Source organism: Triturus cristatus, chromosome 3_2, assembly GCF_964204655.1.
Source record: "Triturus cristatus chromosome 3_2, aTriCri1.1, whole genome shotgun sequence".
Lineage (NCBI taxonomy): Eukaryota > Metazoa > Chordata > Amphibia > Caudata > Salamandridae > Triturus > Triturus cristatus.
In genome coordinates this window covers 701351600-701371365 of record NC_140584.1, presented here as the reverse complement: position 1 = coordinate 701371365, position 19766 = coordinate 701351600, and the positions used below count along the sequence as shown (strand labels likewise).

The 19766-nt window shown below is 44.4% G+C and overlaps 1 protein-coding gene across 9 annotated transcripts in view; it reads left to right on the top strand.

Annotated features, from left to right (window-relative positions):
- The window catches only part of SLC39A10 (solute carrier family 39 member 10), a 449258-nt gene that overhangs the window by 248985 nt on the left and 180507 nt on the right, over positions 1-19766 (top strand). For all 9 annotated transcript variants that reach the window (XM_085648771.1, XM_085648766.1, XM_085648773.1 and 6 more), the window contains one exon: positions 10219-10422. In XM_085648771.1, the coding sequence (XP_085504897.1) occupies positions 10219-10422 (204 nt within the window). The remainder of the gene's footprint in view (positions 1-10218; positions 10423-19766) is intronic.

The following is a 19766-nucleotide window of genomic DNA, read 5'->3' as shown; positions in this document are numbered from 1 at the left end:
GTGACGGGGAGGGCGGTTTCCGTACTGTGGTTTTTTCTGAAGCTGGATTGAGAGGAGTCGGGATGTTCTGCTCTACGATGAATGTTGCAAGTTGGCTGTTGATGGCTTTCTCGATGACTTTCGCTGGGAACGGGAGCAGGGAGATGTGTCTGTAGTTTTTGAGGTCGGTGGGGTCCGCCAAGGGTTTCTTCAGGAGGGGTTTGATCTCAGCGTGTTTCCAGTCATCTGGGAACGAGGTGGTTGCCAGGGAGCGGTTGATTGGTGTGGCAGAGCATGGGTGCGATGGTGTCAGCGGCTTTATTGAAAATGTGGTGTGGGCAGGGGTCCATGGGGGCCCGGAGTGGTTTGACTTAGACTTCAATGTATCTTCGGTGATGAGGGCTGTCCAGTTGTCGATCACTGGCTTCAGGGTGTCGGGGATGGTTGGTGAGGGTTCAGTATGTTGGTTGTCTTCGTCGAAGTTGTCGTAGATGCTTTTGATTTTGTGGTGGAAAAATGTGCTGAGTTTGTTGCAGAGGTTTTGTGAGGGAGGAATGTTGGTAGACTCGCTGGTGGGTTGGGCGAACTTCTTGATGATGTTGAAGAGTTCTTTGCTGTTGTGTGCATGAGTGGAGATTCTGTCTTCAATCGCTTTTTTTCTCGTTTTTTTGATGAGTTGGTGGTAGGCATTGGTGGCGGCTCTGAAGTTGTTGTGGGCTTCTGTGGATTTGGTGTTCCTCCAGGCCTTTTCAAGGTGGCAGCAAGTGCGTCTGGACTCTCAAAGTTTGGTGGTGAACCATCTAGCGTTCTTGGCATGGGTGTTGTTGTTTTTCTTGAGAGGCTTGGTGTTGGCGCTGTTGGAGATTCATCTGTGCATGGTTCGGGCTGCGGTGTTGGAGTTGTCATTTTCTGCGATGGTTGGGGTGGAGTTGCTGAGTGACGAGGTTAGCTGGTCGTCGGTGATTCTGGTCCAGTTTCTTCGTGGGAGCAGGTGCTGGTGTCTGTGGATGGTGGGTGTTCTGAAGGTGAAGTGGACACATTGATGGTCAGTCCATGGGAGTTCAGTGGTGTGACTGAAGGTGACGGAGTTTCCTGTTGTGCCCAGATACCCCTAGGGGTGACAGTGTTGGGCTTTACAAATGTTGATTGATTTGACATAAATAGGGTTCCATATAGTTATTCATGTTCCGTAGTTTACACATCCGCAGCTTCCACAATGCAAGACCAAAATCACAATTTAAATCAAAGAGATTAACAGAAAAAAACATTTGGATACCCTTAATCTGATTGGAATCAATAAATTGGAAAAACATTTATTTTTAAAAAGAAACAAGTGTTTTCCATTTAAAAAAGGGCAAACACGGTAATTGATGTCAACATATCTTTTCAGATAGGTATTGAAATAAAAGAAAGACCATCTTAACCAAACAAAAATGGTGAATATCAAAGACATCTTACATAAAAGGTTTGAGGTTTTAAAGAAATGAGAAAACAAGGTACAATACAAAAGAACAATTAAAGTGAAAAAATAACGGTTAGCTATTTAGGATGACACTAAACAAATACATTGAATACTATAAATATAGGTAAGGATGTTCTGTTTTTTTTGTTTTTAGGTATCGCCTGGTGTTGCAGCGCGCATGTGCTGCTCGCTCTACGAGGGCTTCTTGTAATCAAAACACTTTTAGAAGTGGAGTGTAGGCTCCGCCCCATGTTTTCATTGGCTTGCGTCATACTTCAGACTAAACGCTGGCTTTCTATTGTAAAGGAGGCTTCTTAGTCCCTCCTTGTTACCGCCCTGTCCACTTTTGGCCCCGCCCACCCGGACTGGATCCTTTACTCACAGAGTTACACGGTCTTCTTTATAACTCTGTAAGCACTTTCTTTTTGTTATCTGCTCTTGCTGCTGTGTGGCACTAGGACAGGCAAGGTAAGCACATGCATGCCCATTATTTATCCCCCCCTTTCCCTGGTGTCGTATGTCTCGCTTTCATTTCGAAAGGAAAACGCTGCTGTGTGTGTTTAACTGCCATCGCTATCACGCCACCCGTTTGCCCTTGTTGTTTATTATGCTCTTGCTCGCTGTCTGTAACTTAGCTGCAGATCCTTCTTGCTTAAAACCAGATAATAAACCGGCGCGAAGAACCAGGGAGGTCGCTGTCGAACTGAGCCGATCCCATCGAACAGATTGACTCTATGCACCGCCGTGCGCCACAGCAGGGTGTGGGACATGGAAAATGAATCGGAAATTAGACATTAAAGATCGAGTGATCGCCATCGATTTGTCTGCGTTGGAGGAATTCGAGGTCCCGATATAATCTTACTAAGGAGAGCCAACTTTGTTCTGCCCCGTTAGCCTGGCCCGTGGCTAGACAGGAGTGAAGCTGCAGTAAGGAAACTGATACTACCTATATGATAATGACATTCAGCGTCCACAAGACACACCAGCAGCAGGAACTTGTAGGGGCACAACCTTTAGCAGACATTTGCATTTATATATTTTATGCTCGTTGTACTGAACGAACATCACAGAGCACTGTATTTTTTTCTACTGTACATCCTAGCCCTTCCAGGACCATGTATCTTCGCTTACCGTTAGTGGGAAATGGAGGGACGGCCTGGGATGCCCACCAGGAGTGGACACACAACACTTAACCATTCATCACACTCTCTGGGGCTAACAAACAACATAACATGCACGCAACACACCAGGGTCCATCAATCCGTGGCCTACTAGCCCTTATCACAGATGCTACCAGCCATTTCTCTGGTGCTTGTAGTATCGACTTCGAAGGATGAAATGCTGTGCTGGCTAGAATTTTAAAAGTTTATTGCATTAACCACAGAACGCAGCTGCTGCCTCTAAGCTTGCTTACATCGAAGTGACTCTGGGGCAACTGGGCGACAGAAGAAACTGAATGCTTTCAGGCACGCTAGTTCATCTGAAAGGCTAGTGGGCCTCCGGCTGGTGTACAGTCAGTTCCATATAGGACTCTGACAGGCTAGTGGGGTGGGACATAGTCGCTGTGGCAGGCATGTTAGCCAATTCAAGTCTAGCAGTCAGCCAGGCTCCTCACAGTGGCATGGGCGCGTTTACAGTGCTACGAAACAGCAGAACTGTGAACTGGTGGGAGCACCAAGTACAGTCAGGGCTTTAAGTGGGATTAAAAAACGAGGGGGGGGGGGGGTCTCTCAAAGGGGAGTGGTTGATATATTTAAGGGTGTGGCTTAAAAACACCTAAGCTAAAACTCAGCATAGAGTGCTGCCCCACTGGTGTTTTACTGCTTCTGTCATTGCATCCAGACGTATACTACAAGTAACTCGAAGAGTTGCTACAGTTGTTAAGTAATGTACTCGAGGAAAATTCCTTGACAGAAATGTGCTTGAGAATAAACTGGCCACAAGGATTTACAATAGATTTGCAATGCAATAGGTCTCGCATTTAAGCGAGTTTAAGCTATTGGATTGTAAATAACAATGCCTTTTATTCAAGTCTTAAAAACGAAAACATAAATAAAAGGCATTGTTATTTACAATGCCAATAGCTCAAACTCGCGTAATTGCGAGACCTATTGCATCGCAAATGCTCTTTTAAACTGTCATTTTACCCTTCGTACAAGAAGCAGCAGTAAACATTGGTTCAGCGTAGCAGTTCAACCTCATACAGTGTCAGAAAAATGTTATAGAGGGGAAGGACCACCAGGTTCGTACTTCTGATTAACAGACATGGATGTAAACCACCGCTTCAAGCGGCAATTCGTGAATCTGGTGCATCTAGATTTTGGCCTTATCCTTCTTAGTCGAAGGTTATGCATACCGGTTGCATCGGACGTGCCTATCGAGAATGTGGTTCTCGCCTAATTAATTAAGGCATCCTTTACTCAGGCATGTAAACATAATGTCCTGATGAAGAGCCTAATAATGTTCAAACGGGATCGAAATGTCATCGACCATATGTACTCCGTAAACACTTTACCAATGCATATTATTTTATGTGTAACGGGGTCTCGCTATATTTCTGCTTGCACCAAATCAAATGTATAACATGCAAGCAAAACGCTCTGCCTGAGCCTTCCTGTTTGTTTTTTGTCTTTTCTGTATGTACACCTAGTAGAACGTAGGCGGGTGTCCCACTTCATTATTTCGATTTTACATTCTCAAAGTTAAAATATAAACTGTCCGGCTCGACAGCCTCAAATATAGTGCTGATTCTAGTTCTATATTCATTTTTTTAGAAAATCCATTGTCCATGTCTAGGGACCACTGTGTTTAAAACTCATGACTATCCAAGGTCCTTGACCAAACCGATTGGGTTCCCTTGTTCCTTATTACCAAAACAATGAATATATGCAGGCATATGAATACATGACAGTAATAATGCATACTCCTACGATGCAGACCCTAACTAGATGTACCTAAATGTATGTATGCGTATAGCTAAGAATCCCAATAGGATAAAACCTACCATGAGAGAATGGAGGACACCGTCATGGTCTTGAGATGGACAACCTCCGAGGGATGTCGGACCACTGCGTGCTGTGATGTCTGTATGCAGAAACCTCAGTGTCTCGCGTCAGTGTGTCAGCATGGAAGTCTTTATTCTCTGCCTGCCCCAACTAAGATATGTTGTTTATATAGGTTCTACCTTGCTGTATCATTTCGGCCGAGTATGACGAAAGGGAGGACTCTTATACATAGTTATTATTCAGAAGATGTTGTAGATAATAGTCTAGCTGTGTTTCTGAGAAACCCATGCATAATAAATAAGGCTAGTTTCTGGAGAAAACCACACAACATTTATGCAGCGCCTAACTAGGTAAAAGGTCAGTACCAAACCCGTTATGTAGTACAATGGCACGGAAATGTAGTTGAAAGGTTAGGTGACTACCCAGGCCTATATTGGGGTACATTACAAAGTATAACAAGATTGGGCGCACAAGAGGGACACCTAGCCTCCACCAAGGGATACTGCTGGACCCACTGTGACTTGAGGCCGGTAGCACAGCAGCAACTGGCTCAAAGAAGACTTCACGGAACCCTGACCTCTGTGGCCAAAGGTGCTCCAGCTGGCCTGTGGACTGAGGAATAACCGCACGAACACTCCTGTTGACTGCACAGCACCTAGACAATCCTTGAGCATCCTCCATCTCCTGCATCCTCAGCATCAGGACATCTCTATTAAAGTCTATGTCGGTCATGGTGTAAAGTTCAGAACGGGACTGGAGAATGCTTTGGTGAACAGGTAACTCTCCAAATTCTCCTTAGTGGACATCCCCCCCCCCCCCAACCCTTCCTTCCGATCTTTCTCCCTGCTGGATTTGGACGCCCTGTTTGGCCGGAGCAGCCGAACACAATTGTTTCAAACTTTTCAAACATTTTCTAACTTTTCGGATACCAATGCTTGTTTGACGTTGTGACTAAAAGAGCTGAGCGTTACGTTTTCGTTAAAAAAATCTATCTCTCTGTAACCCTCCAGTGGATTTTGCTCATCTTGATCTCCACAAATTCATAAAAATATCATCTATTTTTATAGATTGGTGTCGAATTTCTTTCCTGTTGGGCGTCTTTCTTATTTCGTTGTTTGGTGCTTCAAAATCCTTTGCACTACTTCCTTTAAGCCTTGCTGCTCAAAGCCACAGCTACTCAAAGTTGATCTAAAGGTTTTGCAAACAAGCCTGACCTGGGCACAACAGTTTTTGCACGTGTATTACATGATAAGGTTGCACAGCCATACTTTATATTACTCACAAATCCTCACAAAGTCTAACTGGTGCTTCACAAGGATTGATAAAGAAAGTTGGTGTGAGTTAAAGGATTTGACTAACAAATTAATTCAAATTGATTTATTTATATTTATTCAGTAAGTATTACATTCCGTTAGGATTTTTACGAAGTCAAATAATCCATTAGTTGATATTTTCAAAAAAAGAACACCACATTAGTAAACATTATAGAGAAAATAGAAAAAGTGAGTTCCATAAAGGAAATCCGTAATCTAAATTAATAGGGTTTTTGTAATAAAAAAGGAATGTCTTCAATAAGTATGGTAAGGTGTCCGTTTCAGGAACCCAATTAAATATGCAGTGGAAATTAGCAAAAGCTGGAAAGTATTCTCAGCTATAAATCAGTAGGCTTTCCTAGTTTCTGAGTGAGAAAAGGAAGGTCTCTTATAGGTTCTCTCCTGACTAATAATTGAAGGATCACATACTAATATAATTCTACAAAAAACATAATTAGCAACAAATCTTGCATTTTCCCTGTCCCCACCAACCAATCAGTTTCTAGCAAACTCTGGGAGCAGGAAAACTCATTAGGTTCTCACATCTTCACAATACGCTAGGAAAGTATGTCCTTGAGTTGTCACATTTAATCAAAGCTTGTTGTTCAGAAAGTTCTTCCCTCAAGTAGTGTTTCCTGCCATCTCCTCTCCTCCTTGTGAGAACCCCACTATCAGTTGTCTAATACACAACAAAGGCCTATTCGCTAGCTAACACAAGGCTTCTGGAAAATGTGAGCAATTACAGTAGGAAAGAGGACAACAACTTGTGCAAAACAACAGTTTAAAAGCGAAAGCAGACATCTTGTCCCTAATGTGTAAAGCTGACCTTTTAACATGATATCAGTAGTTAAGCTACCTGAAGTCAATACATTGAACTAGAACCCACCACTCTAGTCGGAGCAAGTAATTTACACACCAGAGATATCCTGTGCTCACCCTCTGATAGCTTGGCGCAACGCAGTCAGACTTATCATAAGCAATGTGTAAAGTGTTCCCGCAACACACTTACACAGAAATGCAATTAATACACACGAAAGAGACTCCACACAGGGTTATATGAAAATGTATATATAGTATATTGTACATAAAATGTAGACCACAACAACCTGAATCATAAATACTGTGCATACTATGCAAATCCTGAGATAGTACTACTCATTCTGACAACGCAAGAATCAAAACGACTTCCATTACGAGATCAGTGCGTAAAATGCAGAAGTTAGGTTAGGAAAAGACACATAGATCACCAAAGTTAACCATAAACACATCAGTAATAATAAGGGAAAATGGATCCAGAAATTACTGCCTTCCTGTCAGCAGGGTTATGGTCATCACAATGGCCTAGCTACCATGAGTGTCTTCATGTCCAAATCATAGGCCGCAGAAGCCCCTGAGTGCCTCCTATATCCAAAGTGGTAATTTATAGGCTCCCTGATGCAACAACCTCCCGTGGCAATCGGGGCTCCCCATGTTGTTGAATTATAGACCATGTGACCCCAGGTACGAAAATGGTGAGGGAGGCATAAACTGCAGAACCCGTGTGGAGACCTCACTGGGTACCCGGCGGTTGAAATAGCCAAATGTAGCTGCCCGCGGACGCCCGGTGTAGCTACTAATACAGTGAAGTGCAGCCCCCAGAGTGCATCATTCAGGGTAATGTGGAAGAAGGCACCGATCCCTCTGAGTCAGGTAGCGGGGAAAACCCACAGCCGCCTCAAAGGTGGTCCATGACTTGTGAAGAACGGAAGGGTCTTGGTCACAGTACTTTAATACAGGAGCTGTGGAGGAGCTGTTCTTGTTAAACAGGGTCCACACCATGGCGACTCCCAGTCTCAGGAAAGGTGCAGTAAATGGCTGGGCTGCAACCCGAGCTGCTCACTGGTGTAATCTCCTTCTGGGCAAGGACAAGCTAGGAATGGTGAGGTGGGGCGGCCACGTCGACCCAGTTGTGATTCTTGCTTGCTACGGCAACCCGTCGGAGCTGTGGGGAGGCCTTCTTTCGTCACAGCAGCTACAGAGAAATGACGCATAATGAGACCTCAGTCAGCACACCGCACTAGTTTTCGGGAAATGCTGGACTGCGGTAGTGGTGGTGGGTCCCAAAAACACAAGCAGTGGAGCCCGTGCCTTCCAGCTGTGGCAAAAACAAACCCGCTTCAGCGATGGAGCGCTTGTGTTGTGGGATGAGCTGTGCACTACTGTGGGAATAAGAAAGATGCAGAAAGCAAGGTTTTTGATAGCCCAGTGTCCTCGACGACAAGGGGATGTGGGGAGGACACGCCAGCAAGCCCTTGGAGAACACTGGGGCACACAGAAAAAGGTATCAGGCTGCAGGCCAGCACATAGGGCAGTTACAAAAATGGTGGTTGCTCCTGGCAGCACAACTGTCCTCTGGCAATGTGCAACTTGTAGAACTAGCAGCATCTGGTTACCTGTCCCACATAGTATCCGGTCATGGACCAGCTGGTAGTAGGGCAACAAGCAGAAAAGCAGTCCAGATGAGTCCTTTAAGCATCGCAGCAGTCCTTCTGACAGAGGTTCGGTTCCAGATCCAAAAGTGCTTCCCCAACATAGGGGCCCCTGTACTTTTAATCATAAATGTCTTTGATGTAGGATGCTACTTCACAAGAAACCTTAGAAGTGCACAACCCTTCCCTTCAACCCAGCCGTGGCTCCAGACATCGGTAGGGGGTAAATCAGCCTTTTGTGCGAGGGCTGAACTCAACCTATACACATGTAAAGTGTGAAGGCCCTCTCAGTCTCCCAGCCCAGGAAGACCATCAGTATGCAAATGTATCCGTGTCGGTCACACCCAGCCTTTCCTGTGTTGTAGCTGTCTTTAAAGTATGCACAAAGTGTAGCTGTCACCCAGTCTTAGACATGTATTGGAGTCAGGCTGCCAAGCATAAAGAGTCATAAGCGCAGAAAAATGCCCACTTTCTAAAATCCGACTACAGCCATAGGCAGAATTTTTTACTACCAATCAAAATAGGCTGTTTGTCACTACTAGGTCAGCCACACGTAAAGGCACGTCCTTCCTTTTACTTCCACTGCACCTTGCGCATAGGGCTACCTATAGCCTACCTTAGGGGTGACCTATATGGAGTAAAAGGCGAGTTTAGGGCTTGGCAAGTAGTTTTAAATGCCAAGTCAAAGTGCAAGTCAAATACGCACGCAGTTTGAAAGGCTTCTTCTGTGGGTGGCACAAACAGAGCTGCAGACCCACTAACGGCATTTAATTTACAAGCCCTGGACATATGCAGCCCCACTAGAATTATGCGCCAGGAGAGTGCCTAATTATACGGCAGGGTTGAGTAAATTATACGGCAAGAAAAGCCAAATTGTGTGGCATTATGAAGCATATTTTGTAGTATTATTACTTTGTTAGTTCATAATTTGTAAACTTGGAAACACAGTATGGGCATTGGTTGCACCATTTTAGTACCAGTCTAACTCCAGGCTATAGCAGTAAGCAACAGAAAGGTGACCAGTCCAGCTTTACAAAGGGCCTTCTGCTTCTCAGCAGCACTTATCACTGTATTTTTAGTAACTTGTGAACGGTTTGAGCTAGAAACAATTGTTTTTTGTTAAAATCAGCAGACTATGCAGCAGATGATGGATTATGTGGCAAATCTATACTTATGCAAAAATCGCCACACAATTGCATAATTCCAGTGGCCCTGAGTATATGGTATACCACTTTCCAAGGAACTTACAAGAAAATCAAATATGCCAAAGAGGTGTAAACTAGGCCTGGGCGGAGTTCGTGGAGTTCCGCTATGCAACCGGCGGAGTGAGGTAAGTCGCGCTGCTTTCATTGATATTTAGCGGCTGGTGTTTCTCCCACACTGTAAAATCAGAATGAACTACACGCAGCGCAAGAGGCACAGTTTCTTTCTGCCACTCGAGTAGGTGTTCTACTCGAGTGACAGCTTCCTCAACACTTGCCGCGACTGCCCGCATTTGAGAAATCTCACCATTTGGTGGCCTAGCACTGGATTTATCTTGCTTACGAGGGGAGAGGAAAAACTTTGCTCCCTGCCACTATGCAAAATTTATTATGAACTCTGCGCTCTACGCAGAGTTGGAAAAACTCAGCTGACTCCACGAGTGGAGTTTACCACCCAGAAATTACACCATATCTAGAGGAGAGCGCGTATTCACTTTAGCACTGATTATTAGTGGTAAAGTGCCAAAAGTCCTAATGCCAACAAAATGGTAAGAAAACTAGGCGGGGAGGGCAAAACGTTTGAGGATAACCCTGCAAAAGGGGCCAGGTCCAACAATGCTTAAATATGATTACCGGCTACAAATGTTTGCATTATTTTTTGCGTGTGTTATTCCGCATTGAAAAGTGTACTTGCAGTGAAATGCGTTTAGTTTGCAAAATGACATTTGATCTGTCATCAACACAGCTGATACTTGCATTTTATGTTGGTATTTTCTGTTTTATTAACAGTCCATCGGGGGTCACGACCACGGTGAGGACAGCTCGGGTCAAAATCCCAGTACTGAACAATCCCATGGACTTGAAACTGAAGGCGAGGGTTTTTTAGAAATCTATGATCCAGTCATGAAAGGGCTGGTTGCCCTTGCAGGCATTTATCTCCTTTTCATCGTTGAGCACTGTCTACGGATGTTTAAGCACTACAAAGAAAGGAAGGTAAGTGTCCCATCCTTGCACTTTATTAAGAGTCAGTTCTGTATATTACATGTTCAAACCATGGCGGTGCCTTAACGCTTGTCACCATGTGGTTGACTGTGAGTGGCTCTTGTAAATCATGTGCCCTGCTGCTTCTGATTCCATAATTGACAGACTATACACTTGTACTGTATGTAATATTGTCATCAGCTGATATTGCATGGTAGGCCTTGTGTTCAAATGTAAAGCTCTGCCACTGTGCATCTCCTATTCTTTGAAGGAACAATATGGAGTTTAGCAATCCTGCGCTGGGCATGTCTTTTCTTCACGTGGCTCCAACCCTGCCTAACCTACATAGAACGTTTCAACGGAATGATTCTGGATATTTAGAAACACCCCTTGAAAATTACAAATGTATTTACGCCATTATTTTTGATTTATCAGACAGTCAATTAAATAAAGGCTAAGAATGATATCGTGTTGGAGGCATATAAACTCAAAATGTTATGTAGAAGAGTTTTACGTGACTGCTGCGCCACATTCAGTTTAGATTGATACATGAACACTGGGGCTTCCTTGGTTCTTATGGCCTTTAGAGCAGTCATTCCGAACAGATGCTTGTGAAGCGACTGTTAATTTCCGAAGCCATGACAGACTCTTGCCCTCAATTGCAGGCAACGAAGGGCGTATTCATGTCTTCGGGTCAAGCATTTTTACAAAGTGCAAGGGCATAGATAGCACTGGTCCCGGATCTATGATTTGGGGTTTGAACCGTTCATTTAACGTGTCCTTTATGCAGAAACCTACGGTGGAGGAGCGGAGCAAGTTTAAGTTTGGCTATCAAACTCCTGTCATCTGCTAATAATAAAGTATTTCGATATTGATTGCGGCTTCAGCGAGAGCCGAGGAGATAACTTTATAAGTGAGAATTCATAACTCGGAGGGGTACTGAATCGGCTGAGGTGCCCTCTTTTTATTTGAGTCATTCGGTTCCACTTGAGGGTTAAAACGGATCACAGCCTGATTACCGAATAATAAAAAATTGGCTTAAATCACTTTTTTGTACATTACAGACATCAGTCCTTTGTTCCAGAGGAATGGTCAAAGCTCGTGTGCCTATCGGTAGTATTCCGGGGGCCATCAAATGATGTATCACTGCTTTTTACTTTAGCAGTGAATAATATTCCGTAATGAGAAGTATGCCAGCTATTTGTCAGCCATAGGCTCAGCGCCAAGATGCTCTTTACGAGTATCAATTTGCACTTTAAATAATACCATAACATTTATAAATTTTTACTTCATTTGACACTAGGCCTTCGCGAGTTCCTTTGTTTGCTGTATTATGCATTCGTTTCATAACCAAAGTCGCATACAGAGTCTAGGTCAGGACCCGGAGGTGTCGAATAGGCTGTTCTTTCTTCACTTTACTTTAGGATAGCTAGGACATTTTTCATTCTTCTACATTACCCATTCCAGCCTCCACGACCGAGTGCAACATATCTACTGCGGAATAAGAAATAGTTTAACGTTTTCCCTTTTAGCCTTGCTCAAGCCACTGCAGGACTGGTCTCTGCATGCTAACGGACAGTTTTAGCAAAGTCTTGTAGGCGGGTTTGGCCTTGACAAGTCCCATTCTAAAGTTGATAGGTATTTTATCTATGCAGCCTTGTTGCACTTTTTAAACTGAATTATTCTTTGAATGCACCTTTATTGGAAACTTTTGTTTCCATTGCTCTGCATTTGTTACAGGCTAAACAATTTGACCTCCTTTAGGAAAAAAGGACAAGTTATATTTCCAGTATTTGATTATTTGTATGTTTGGTAAATGTTTTTCAATTATTTTTACTCCCCTGTAGCAAACACAGCTATTAACGTATTCCTTGGGAATTCATCTTAATATGAGGCCATTAACAGGCTACAAAAGTAAGGGTGCCTTCAGTGTCACTGAGACTGGTCTATCCATTGCTGGACCACCTTCCTGGAATCTTGAGGTCATTCACCCCTGTGCAAGTCAAAGCCTAGGAGCCCGAGTCACAAAGTGGTTTTGGCAGAAAATACCTCCATTTATGCATTCCAGGAATTTACAAAGGATTCCTGTCAGAGGGAAATGGATTTACTAATTCTGATTACTCTAACACGAGAGTGTAGAAATGTGCAGTAGTAAATCTCAAGAAATGGTGGGAAGTTGGGTTTATTTTCTATGTTGTCATTTCCTTTATAGATACTATTTAAAGAAACACTGGTAAAAGTAGGTTGTGTTTCTTTGCATTATTGTTCTTCGCCCAATTAACAATTTTTGTCCCTGATGTGGTTCTATCTTGTCCAAGAGCTGAGCCTGTGCCGAGAGCTAACCAGAGTTTTTACGTGTTCAAGTGAAGGAGCGAGAAGTCTGTTGCTGGACATTTATATAGTTGAGATTCCACTACGCCTAGACATCACTGCAGTGCCCATGTTCATGGCCACTTAGCAGGACAAGCATCACAGACTTAGTTTTCTACTTTGTATGCCAAACTGACAGCTTGAATAACAAAAAAAGGTGCATGGCAAGCCTTCGAATCAGCTCTTATCCAGATTGGGGGAAGGCGGGGGGTAAATCTAGTCATAGGATGAAATAGCTGCTTTTCCTATGATGTCAATTCCTGTTTAAATCATAAAGGAGGCATTTCCAAGTGGTGGATGCATTCCAAAGCATTTGTTTCCTTATTAACTATCCCATTCTTAGACCGCTTGCTACTATTTTTGTTCTTGTTTGTAGCACTTGGAGCATCTATAGATCTACTTCTGGATACTCTTGCTTGGCTCTTTGCTCTTCCCTGACCTGGTGAGGTTGGTTTCTTGCTAATAATTTCGTTATTATTCTTTATCTTCAGTGAAGAGCTACAAGGTTGCAAATGGGTGATTTTTATACTGTGTTTTTGTCTCCATCCCCCACCCCCTCCCAATCTGGCTGCTACATGCATGCCATTCCGTGCAGGGTTGTAACATGGCTACTGTCAGAAGTCTCCCTTTAACATTTAAGAAGAGGTAACTCAATAGAGCTTACTGTTCGGCATTGACAGATTTTTTTTGTACGTTATAGCTAGATTACTGCTTGGATTCTTGTTCTGGAAAATTTGTGCTAGGCTCTTTCTCAACCTCAGGGTTGTTTTGGTGTCTTGCTTTACAAAACATGCATTAATTTTGTATCTTCGGCCAAGAACTAGCAAGTTTGTCAAGGGTGTTTTTTCTGTCAGTTTATCTTTTTCTTCTAAACGGGGATCCTGTTTGGGAGACTCTTGACTCCGTAAAGTACTGTTACGGTTATGAATTGATACAGAAAAACAAATGACAATTTCAAGTTATGGTTAGGACATCACATCTCAAATATTGAATCGGTCGGTTCTCCCTCCGACAGAGGCCTCTTTATGGGCTCAAGTTCCATTTGAGTAAGCTTCCACATCCATCCCTTTTCTTGCTGGCTAGCACTATCTCCAAAACCATTGCTCTTAACTATAACTCATTAACCAAACAACTCAGACCAGATATCCATAATTGGGAATGCCTGGGCCTTTCCTGGTTGGGTAGGATCGCCACTAATAAAATGACCACTTTGCAGCTCATCCTCTATCTATTTCAAGCGTTGTCGATTACCCCTCCAAACACACACACATACCCCACTCCATGGAGGTCGAGATTAGCAAGTTTATTTAGGCATGGAAAAGGCCTTGATTACATAAAATCCTCCTCTGTCACCATACGTATGAAGATGGTCTTGCAGTAACTTTCCTTCTATGGTACTAGTAGGCCTCCCAACTAAGATTTGTGGTAGAGGAGACTAGACTAGAGACTTCTCCCTGAGAAACACTTGTGTCTTATGGACCAGGCAGTAGCTAGCTCATATTTGAAGGGAGCCTTGGTTCTCCAAAAGACATAGTTTAGGTAATTCATTCCTCTTGGTCACAGGTGCTGTGTTTCTTATCTGGGACATGGAACATTGTGGTAGTCAGGTCTGGTTCTGACAACCTTTTCCTCCCCTATGACATCGATCTTTTGCATCCCCAATTTCACTCCTGGGCTCCAGCCGGACCTCTTCTGCCAATGGTTTGATGGGCTTTGCAAGTGAGTGGGATGTCTTTTTAACACATAGTGGATTATTCCCTTTGGACAGCTCAAAAAGGATTATGACCTAAAAGAGATGGACCCCATTCCATACCTTCAAATACTTCATTGGGTGTTACACCCTTCCATTCAGAACTATGCGAAACGACCTTGACCCCTTTTGAAAAATGGATAATACTTAAGAAAAAAGACTGACGGCTTATTTCCGAGTTGTTTACTATACTTGGCGGGGAAGAAGCTGTCACTCGCTCTGCAGGGCAGAAACAATGTGAGGCGGAACAGGGAAGACCTCTTACAGATTCTGAATGGGCGGACATATTTTATTGATCTCGACATACAGCACACATGTCTAGCACTGAGATCGCATATAAGATAGTGCCCTACTGGTATTTGACTCAAGCAAAAATAGGCACATGGAATGCAGAGCACTTTTAAAGAATACTGGAGGAGTTGCAGGGGGACTGGCTCCCTTCTTCACCTCTTATGGCATTTCCCCATACATAATTGCTTCTGGGATCAAGTTTTAAAAGATATAGACAAGTCTTTTGCAAACACTATACCTCGATTCCCTTCCTATACTATCCTAGGATTGCCTAGTCCAGACCTTTCCCCTTTACTCTCGCAGAGGGAAACATATAGCACTAGCACTCGATGCAGTGCACCAAGTTATTCTGGCGCTTTGGGGCATGGACAAGAGCCCTCAAAATAATTCATGGCTGCACAAACTTTGGTTTATCTTGTCAGTGGAGAAAACTCACTAGCCTTAGAACAGAAACTAGGTGACTACGCCACTGACTGGGCTCCTTTTATTCGTGTTCTCTCTGCAGAGTTTAACGAACTGACGTGACCCTCATTTATGAAGCACCTGCAGCTTTATTCCTCCTTCTGACTCCGGCTCCAACGAATCTCCTACCTAGCCCCAAGAGGACACCTACTTAACTTCTCATTGACACTAGATTTGACTGGAACCCCCACTTATTGCTTAGCTAAACATCTCAAAGGTATGGGGAATTCTTGTATGGTTGCCATTTTTCTTAACGCTGCCGGCCCCAGAGTTGTATGCGCAAGCTGTATATGCACCTTCTTCTTTTGTTTCTGCGCTGCCAACCCAAGGGTTCTAGGCCCTTAGCTGTGTTTTAACATTGTGTAAAATTAATAAAAAGTGATTCATTAAATGTTTTTCTATAACTGACATTTTCACCTATGACACTATAACACCGCTGAAACCTTTGTTTTTTTCAGCGAATTTCTGAGGCTTTTATATGGGTTAGTTTGTGTCTCTCTGAGGGGCTATATGAATGACTGAGTGTGTTTATGGCTGTGTCGGTGAGTGAATGGATGTGTCCGTGGTATATGGGTGAGTAACTGCATTTGTGAAAGGCAGTATAGGTGAAGGTTGGGAGCATATGAGTGACTGTGTGACTGAATGCGAGAGTGGCGTATGGGTGAGTGTGCTTGTATTAGTGACTGTATAGGTGAGTGAGTATGTGTTAGTATCTGTATGAATAAGTGAGTGGGTGTGTGTATGACTGTATAGGTGAGTAAGTGGCTGTGTAATTGACTATGGGTGAATGACTAGGTGTGTGAGTAGCTCTATGGGTGACTGACAGTGTGTGAGTGGCTGTGTGGGACTATGAGTGGATATATTAGTGGCTGTATTAGTGAGTAAGTTGGTGTATGTGTGGCAGTATAGGTGAGTGTGTACTTGTATCAGTAACTGTATAGCTGAGAATGTGTTAGTATCTCTATGAATAAGTGAGTGTGTGTGTACACACGAGTAAGGGGCTGTGTGATTGACTATAGGTGAGTGAGTAAGTGTGTGAGTATCTCTATGGGTGACTGACAGTTTGTGATTGACTGTATGGTTGTATGAGTGGATATATCAGTGGCTGTATTAGTGAGTGAGTTGGTGTATGTGTGGATGTATAGGTGACTGAAGGATGTGTGTATAGTCCTATGAATCAGTAAGTGGGTGTGTAAGTAAGGGTATGGGTGTGTCAATGGTTTTGAGAATGCTAGTGAAGAAGATTGAGTGGGTGTATGAAAGGTTAAATTGGGGTGTGAGTGGGTGCGTCAGGGTTTCTGTGGATGATGTCATCAGTTTGTCATTTGAGAGGTCATCAGTGACGTCATCAGTGATGTCACTGACCATGTGATGAGTGATGTAATATGTGAGGTCATAAGCAGTGCAGTGTGGGGGCACGGGTTATATTTAGCCCAGCTAACTAGAACTGCTGGATTTCTCTGGTTTTGGACGAGTAAAATGTCAGCCTAACTATAACGTCCCTGTAACCTTTTGTTTTTTTCAGTGAAAATATAAATATATTTATATATAATCTTCAATTTCATATATATAATCTTCAGTTCCTCATGGATTGATGCAACAAAAGGAAGTCATCCAGTATATTTGCTTATCAATGATGCACAAGTAATATGAACTAAGTATTGATTCTATTTCTTGTTCTAATTATTATTCCATTCAGTGAGAATGTACAATAAAATGGAGATAAATGATTTCTCAACACAGTAGTATAGAGTGCAGCGGCCGAGAGAGGTATTGGTGTCTGCACCGAGATCACAGCGCAGCAGCCTGCTTGAGGTGGTAGTGGAACATCCCAACCCCCAGCCGGGGGCAGCAGCTGTAAAGAGCCAGCCGGGTGATACACAGGCCGTGGGAGTGTGCCTGCACAGCGGCTGAGGCAGACCGAACGAAGCCCCATGTGTGGAGCAGACGTGAGGGTCAATTTAGCCTGCATCATTACACGGGAGAGTGGGTGTCCCGCCCTATTTGGTGCTGGAGAGGGTGTGGGGGTTCCACTGCTCGTCAAGGCCATCGCAGCGCGCCCCTCCCGGGGGGTGGCAGTCATCCCTGGATAGATCCTGGCGGTGGATGATTCGAATGCAACCTGTGTTTTCGCACCTGGGGGACACTTGCCACTGTTCTGGCAGTTGCACTATCTTCTCTGCTGCCCTCCCGCCCCCATCCTACTTTTTGCTGTAGCATATTTGGCCTGTTGTGGCAGTGTTCAAGGGGGTCCCTTACATGCCAGCCTGGCAGGGTGGAATTATGCGCTGGACCTGTGCCACGGTGACGGAGGAGGGAGAGGGAAGTGCCTGATTGGAGTTTGGCTGCCTGTTTTCGAGCAGGCTCTGTGCATTGAGTCTGGCGCCTCTCCACAGCCCCCAACAGCGAGATTATTGAACTCACTCGACCAGGATATGATACTGCAGGAAGTGCGACTCCAATGTGAAATCTGCCACAGAAACTTAAAAATCCTGGTATTTCCAGACTGCACAAATAAAGTCCAAAAGCAGCCCCACACCTTTGCCTCTGTTAAAATGAAGCTGCGGGCCATACAACTACAATACATGCTGCTATTTCCAGCAAAGCTCAAGGTCGTCTGCCAGGGGAAGTCGTTCTTTCACTCGCTGTAGGAGGCCGGGGCCTGGCTGAAGGAACGCCCTTGGCTGATGAGAAGGGAGGAAGAATGGCCTTGTCTAGTTACCCCCATGGGAGGAGGGTGCAAGACCCAAGGACAGAATATCTTTGAGGAAGCGACAGGGCTGGGATGCGGCGTAAAGGGACTCTACTGACGAACTTGTTGCACGTACGGAGGCTGGGGTTGTCCTCCGACACGGAGGGAGAGCTGAGACTGGTGTTGAAAAAGACTAAACAGGACAGACACCGCCTGGATGACTTGTTTCAGGGTGCTGCAGAGGGGAAGCTGACATCTGACTCGGATGAAACACACCCACTTGCCGGACCAATTGCTAACCTGGAACACGAACACATGGGACAAATTTTCCCTGTGTGGGATGTGGTCCCACGCTCAGAGGGACAATGTAGCTGAGATGGCACTTCGATCTGGAGCCGGAGAATTCTTAGAGACCTGATTTAAACCCAGAGTTCTCATAGGGTGCTGACAGTAAACGCTTACATTTCAAATGTTATTGTTTGGGTTTGAGAGTTAAGGTGGGTAGTGGGCTACAGACCTCTCATACTCTCCTTTTGCATATTTTCTTAGGTGATGCGGTTTTGCGCTGGGTGGACAGTGTTGGGTGGAGTGGGGGATTATTGTGGTTTTGCGACGGGGGATAGTTCTGGGTGGGGGATTACTTGGAATGTTTGTTGTTTTTTCATGTTACCATTTATTTTGGGAGTATGGTACTGACACAATTGGCCAATTTTGGCAATAGTCGCAAACACCCAAATGCACAGTACACCATCTTTATAGTATGGCACAGTCCAGACTCCTAGAGGACACAGGTCTCAGAGTCCTAACCTCGAATGTTAATGGTCTGGGTAATAAAGTTAAATGAGGCCTGGTGGCACAATATATTAAAAGACTACAGCCATATATGGTCCTCCTCCAGGAGACACATTTACAGGGTACACTCTGCTGGTCCTTGGGGAAAGGAGGCATAAATTACATTGGCCCACACGGGTTGCACTACAGAATCCAGGGGAGTTGCTATATTGATCAGGAAGGATCCCCTATTTCGGGTGACCAGAACCTGGATAAATCCCAATGGCAGGTTTGTGTAAGTACAGGGTTGCTGGGGACAGACTGAGATTACTTTATTAAACATGTATGCACCTCCTTGCCTACAATCACCCACCCTGGCCAAGATTACAGACATTCTCCTTGAAACGACTTCCACGCTACATGTTCTGGATGGGGATTTTAATGATGCTATGGCCATAGATATCAACTGCTCTGGGGCCCCGTGGCTCCCCCCTCCCCAGTTTACGGCTTTGCCACAATTTGTTGATGTGGTGGGCCTTTTTGATTTGTGGCGGTGTAGGCACCCTTCCAATAGAAGGTACCCATACTTTTCAGGGCTTCACAAGGTTTATTCTAGACTTGGATTACTAGTTTGCCCTGGTGGGGGAGATAGCGGAATTTTGCAGGCAGAGTATTTGGCAAGGGCTTGTCAGATCATTTGCCCTTTCTAGTTAAGTTGAAGCGATTTAGGAGCCGGTGGGTCATCTGGGTGAGAATCAAAAACCTGGCATTTGAAGGACTGGGAGTTTGCCCAGAGTCTCCAGGTTAACACTGAATTATATTTTACTGAAAGTGAAGGCTCCTTTTCATCCATGATTGTATTGTGGGAGGCTTATAAGACTGTACTCTGTGATAGGGCTAAAAACCTGATTGCACAGAAGAAAAGGGGGGAGGTAGCAGAACTCGAGGATCTGGAGACTCAGATCCTGCAACTGGAGGGAGCAGGGGAGTCCACGACCGACCCCCCCCCCCCTCATTCTT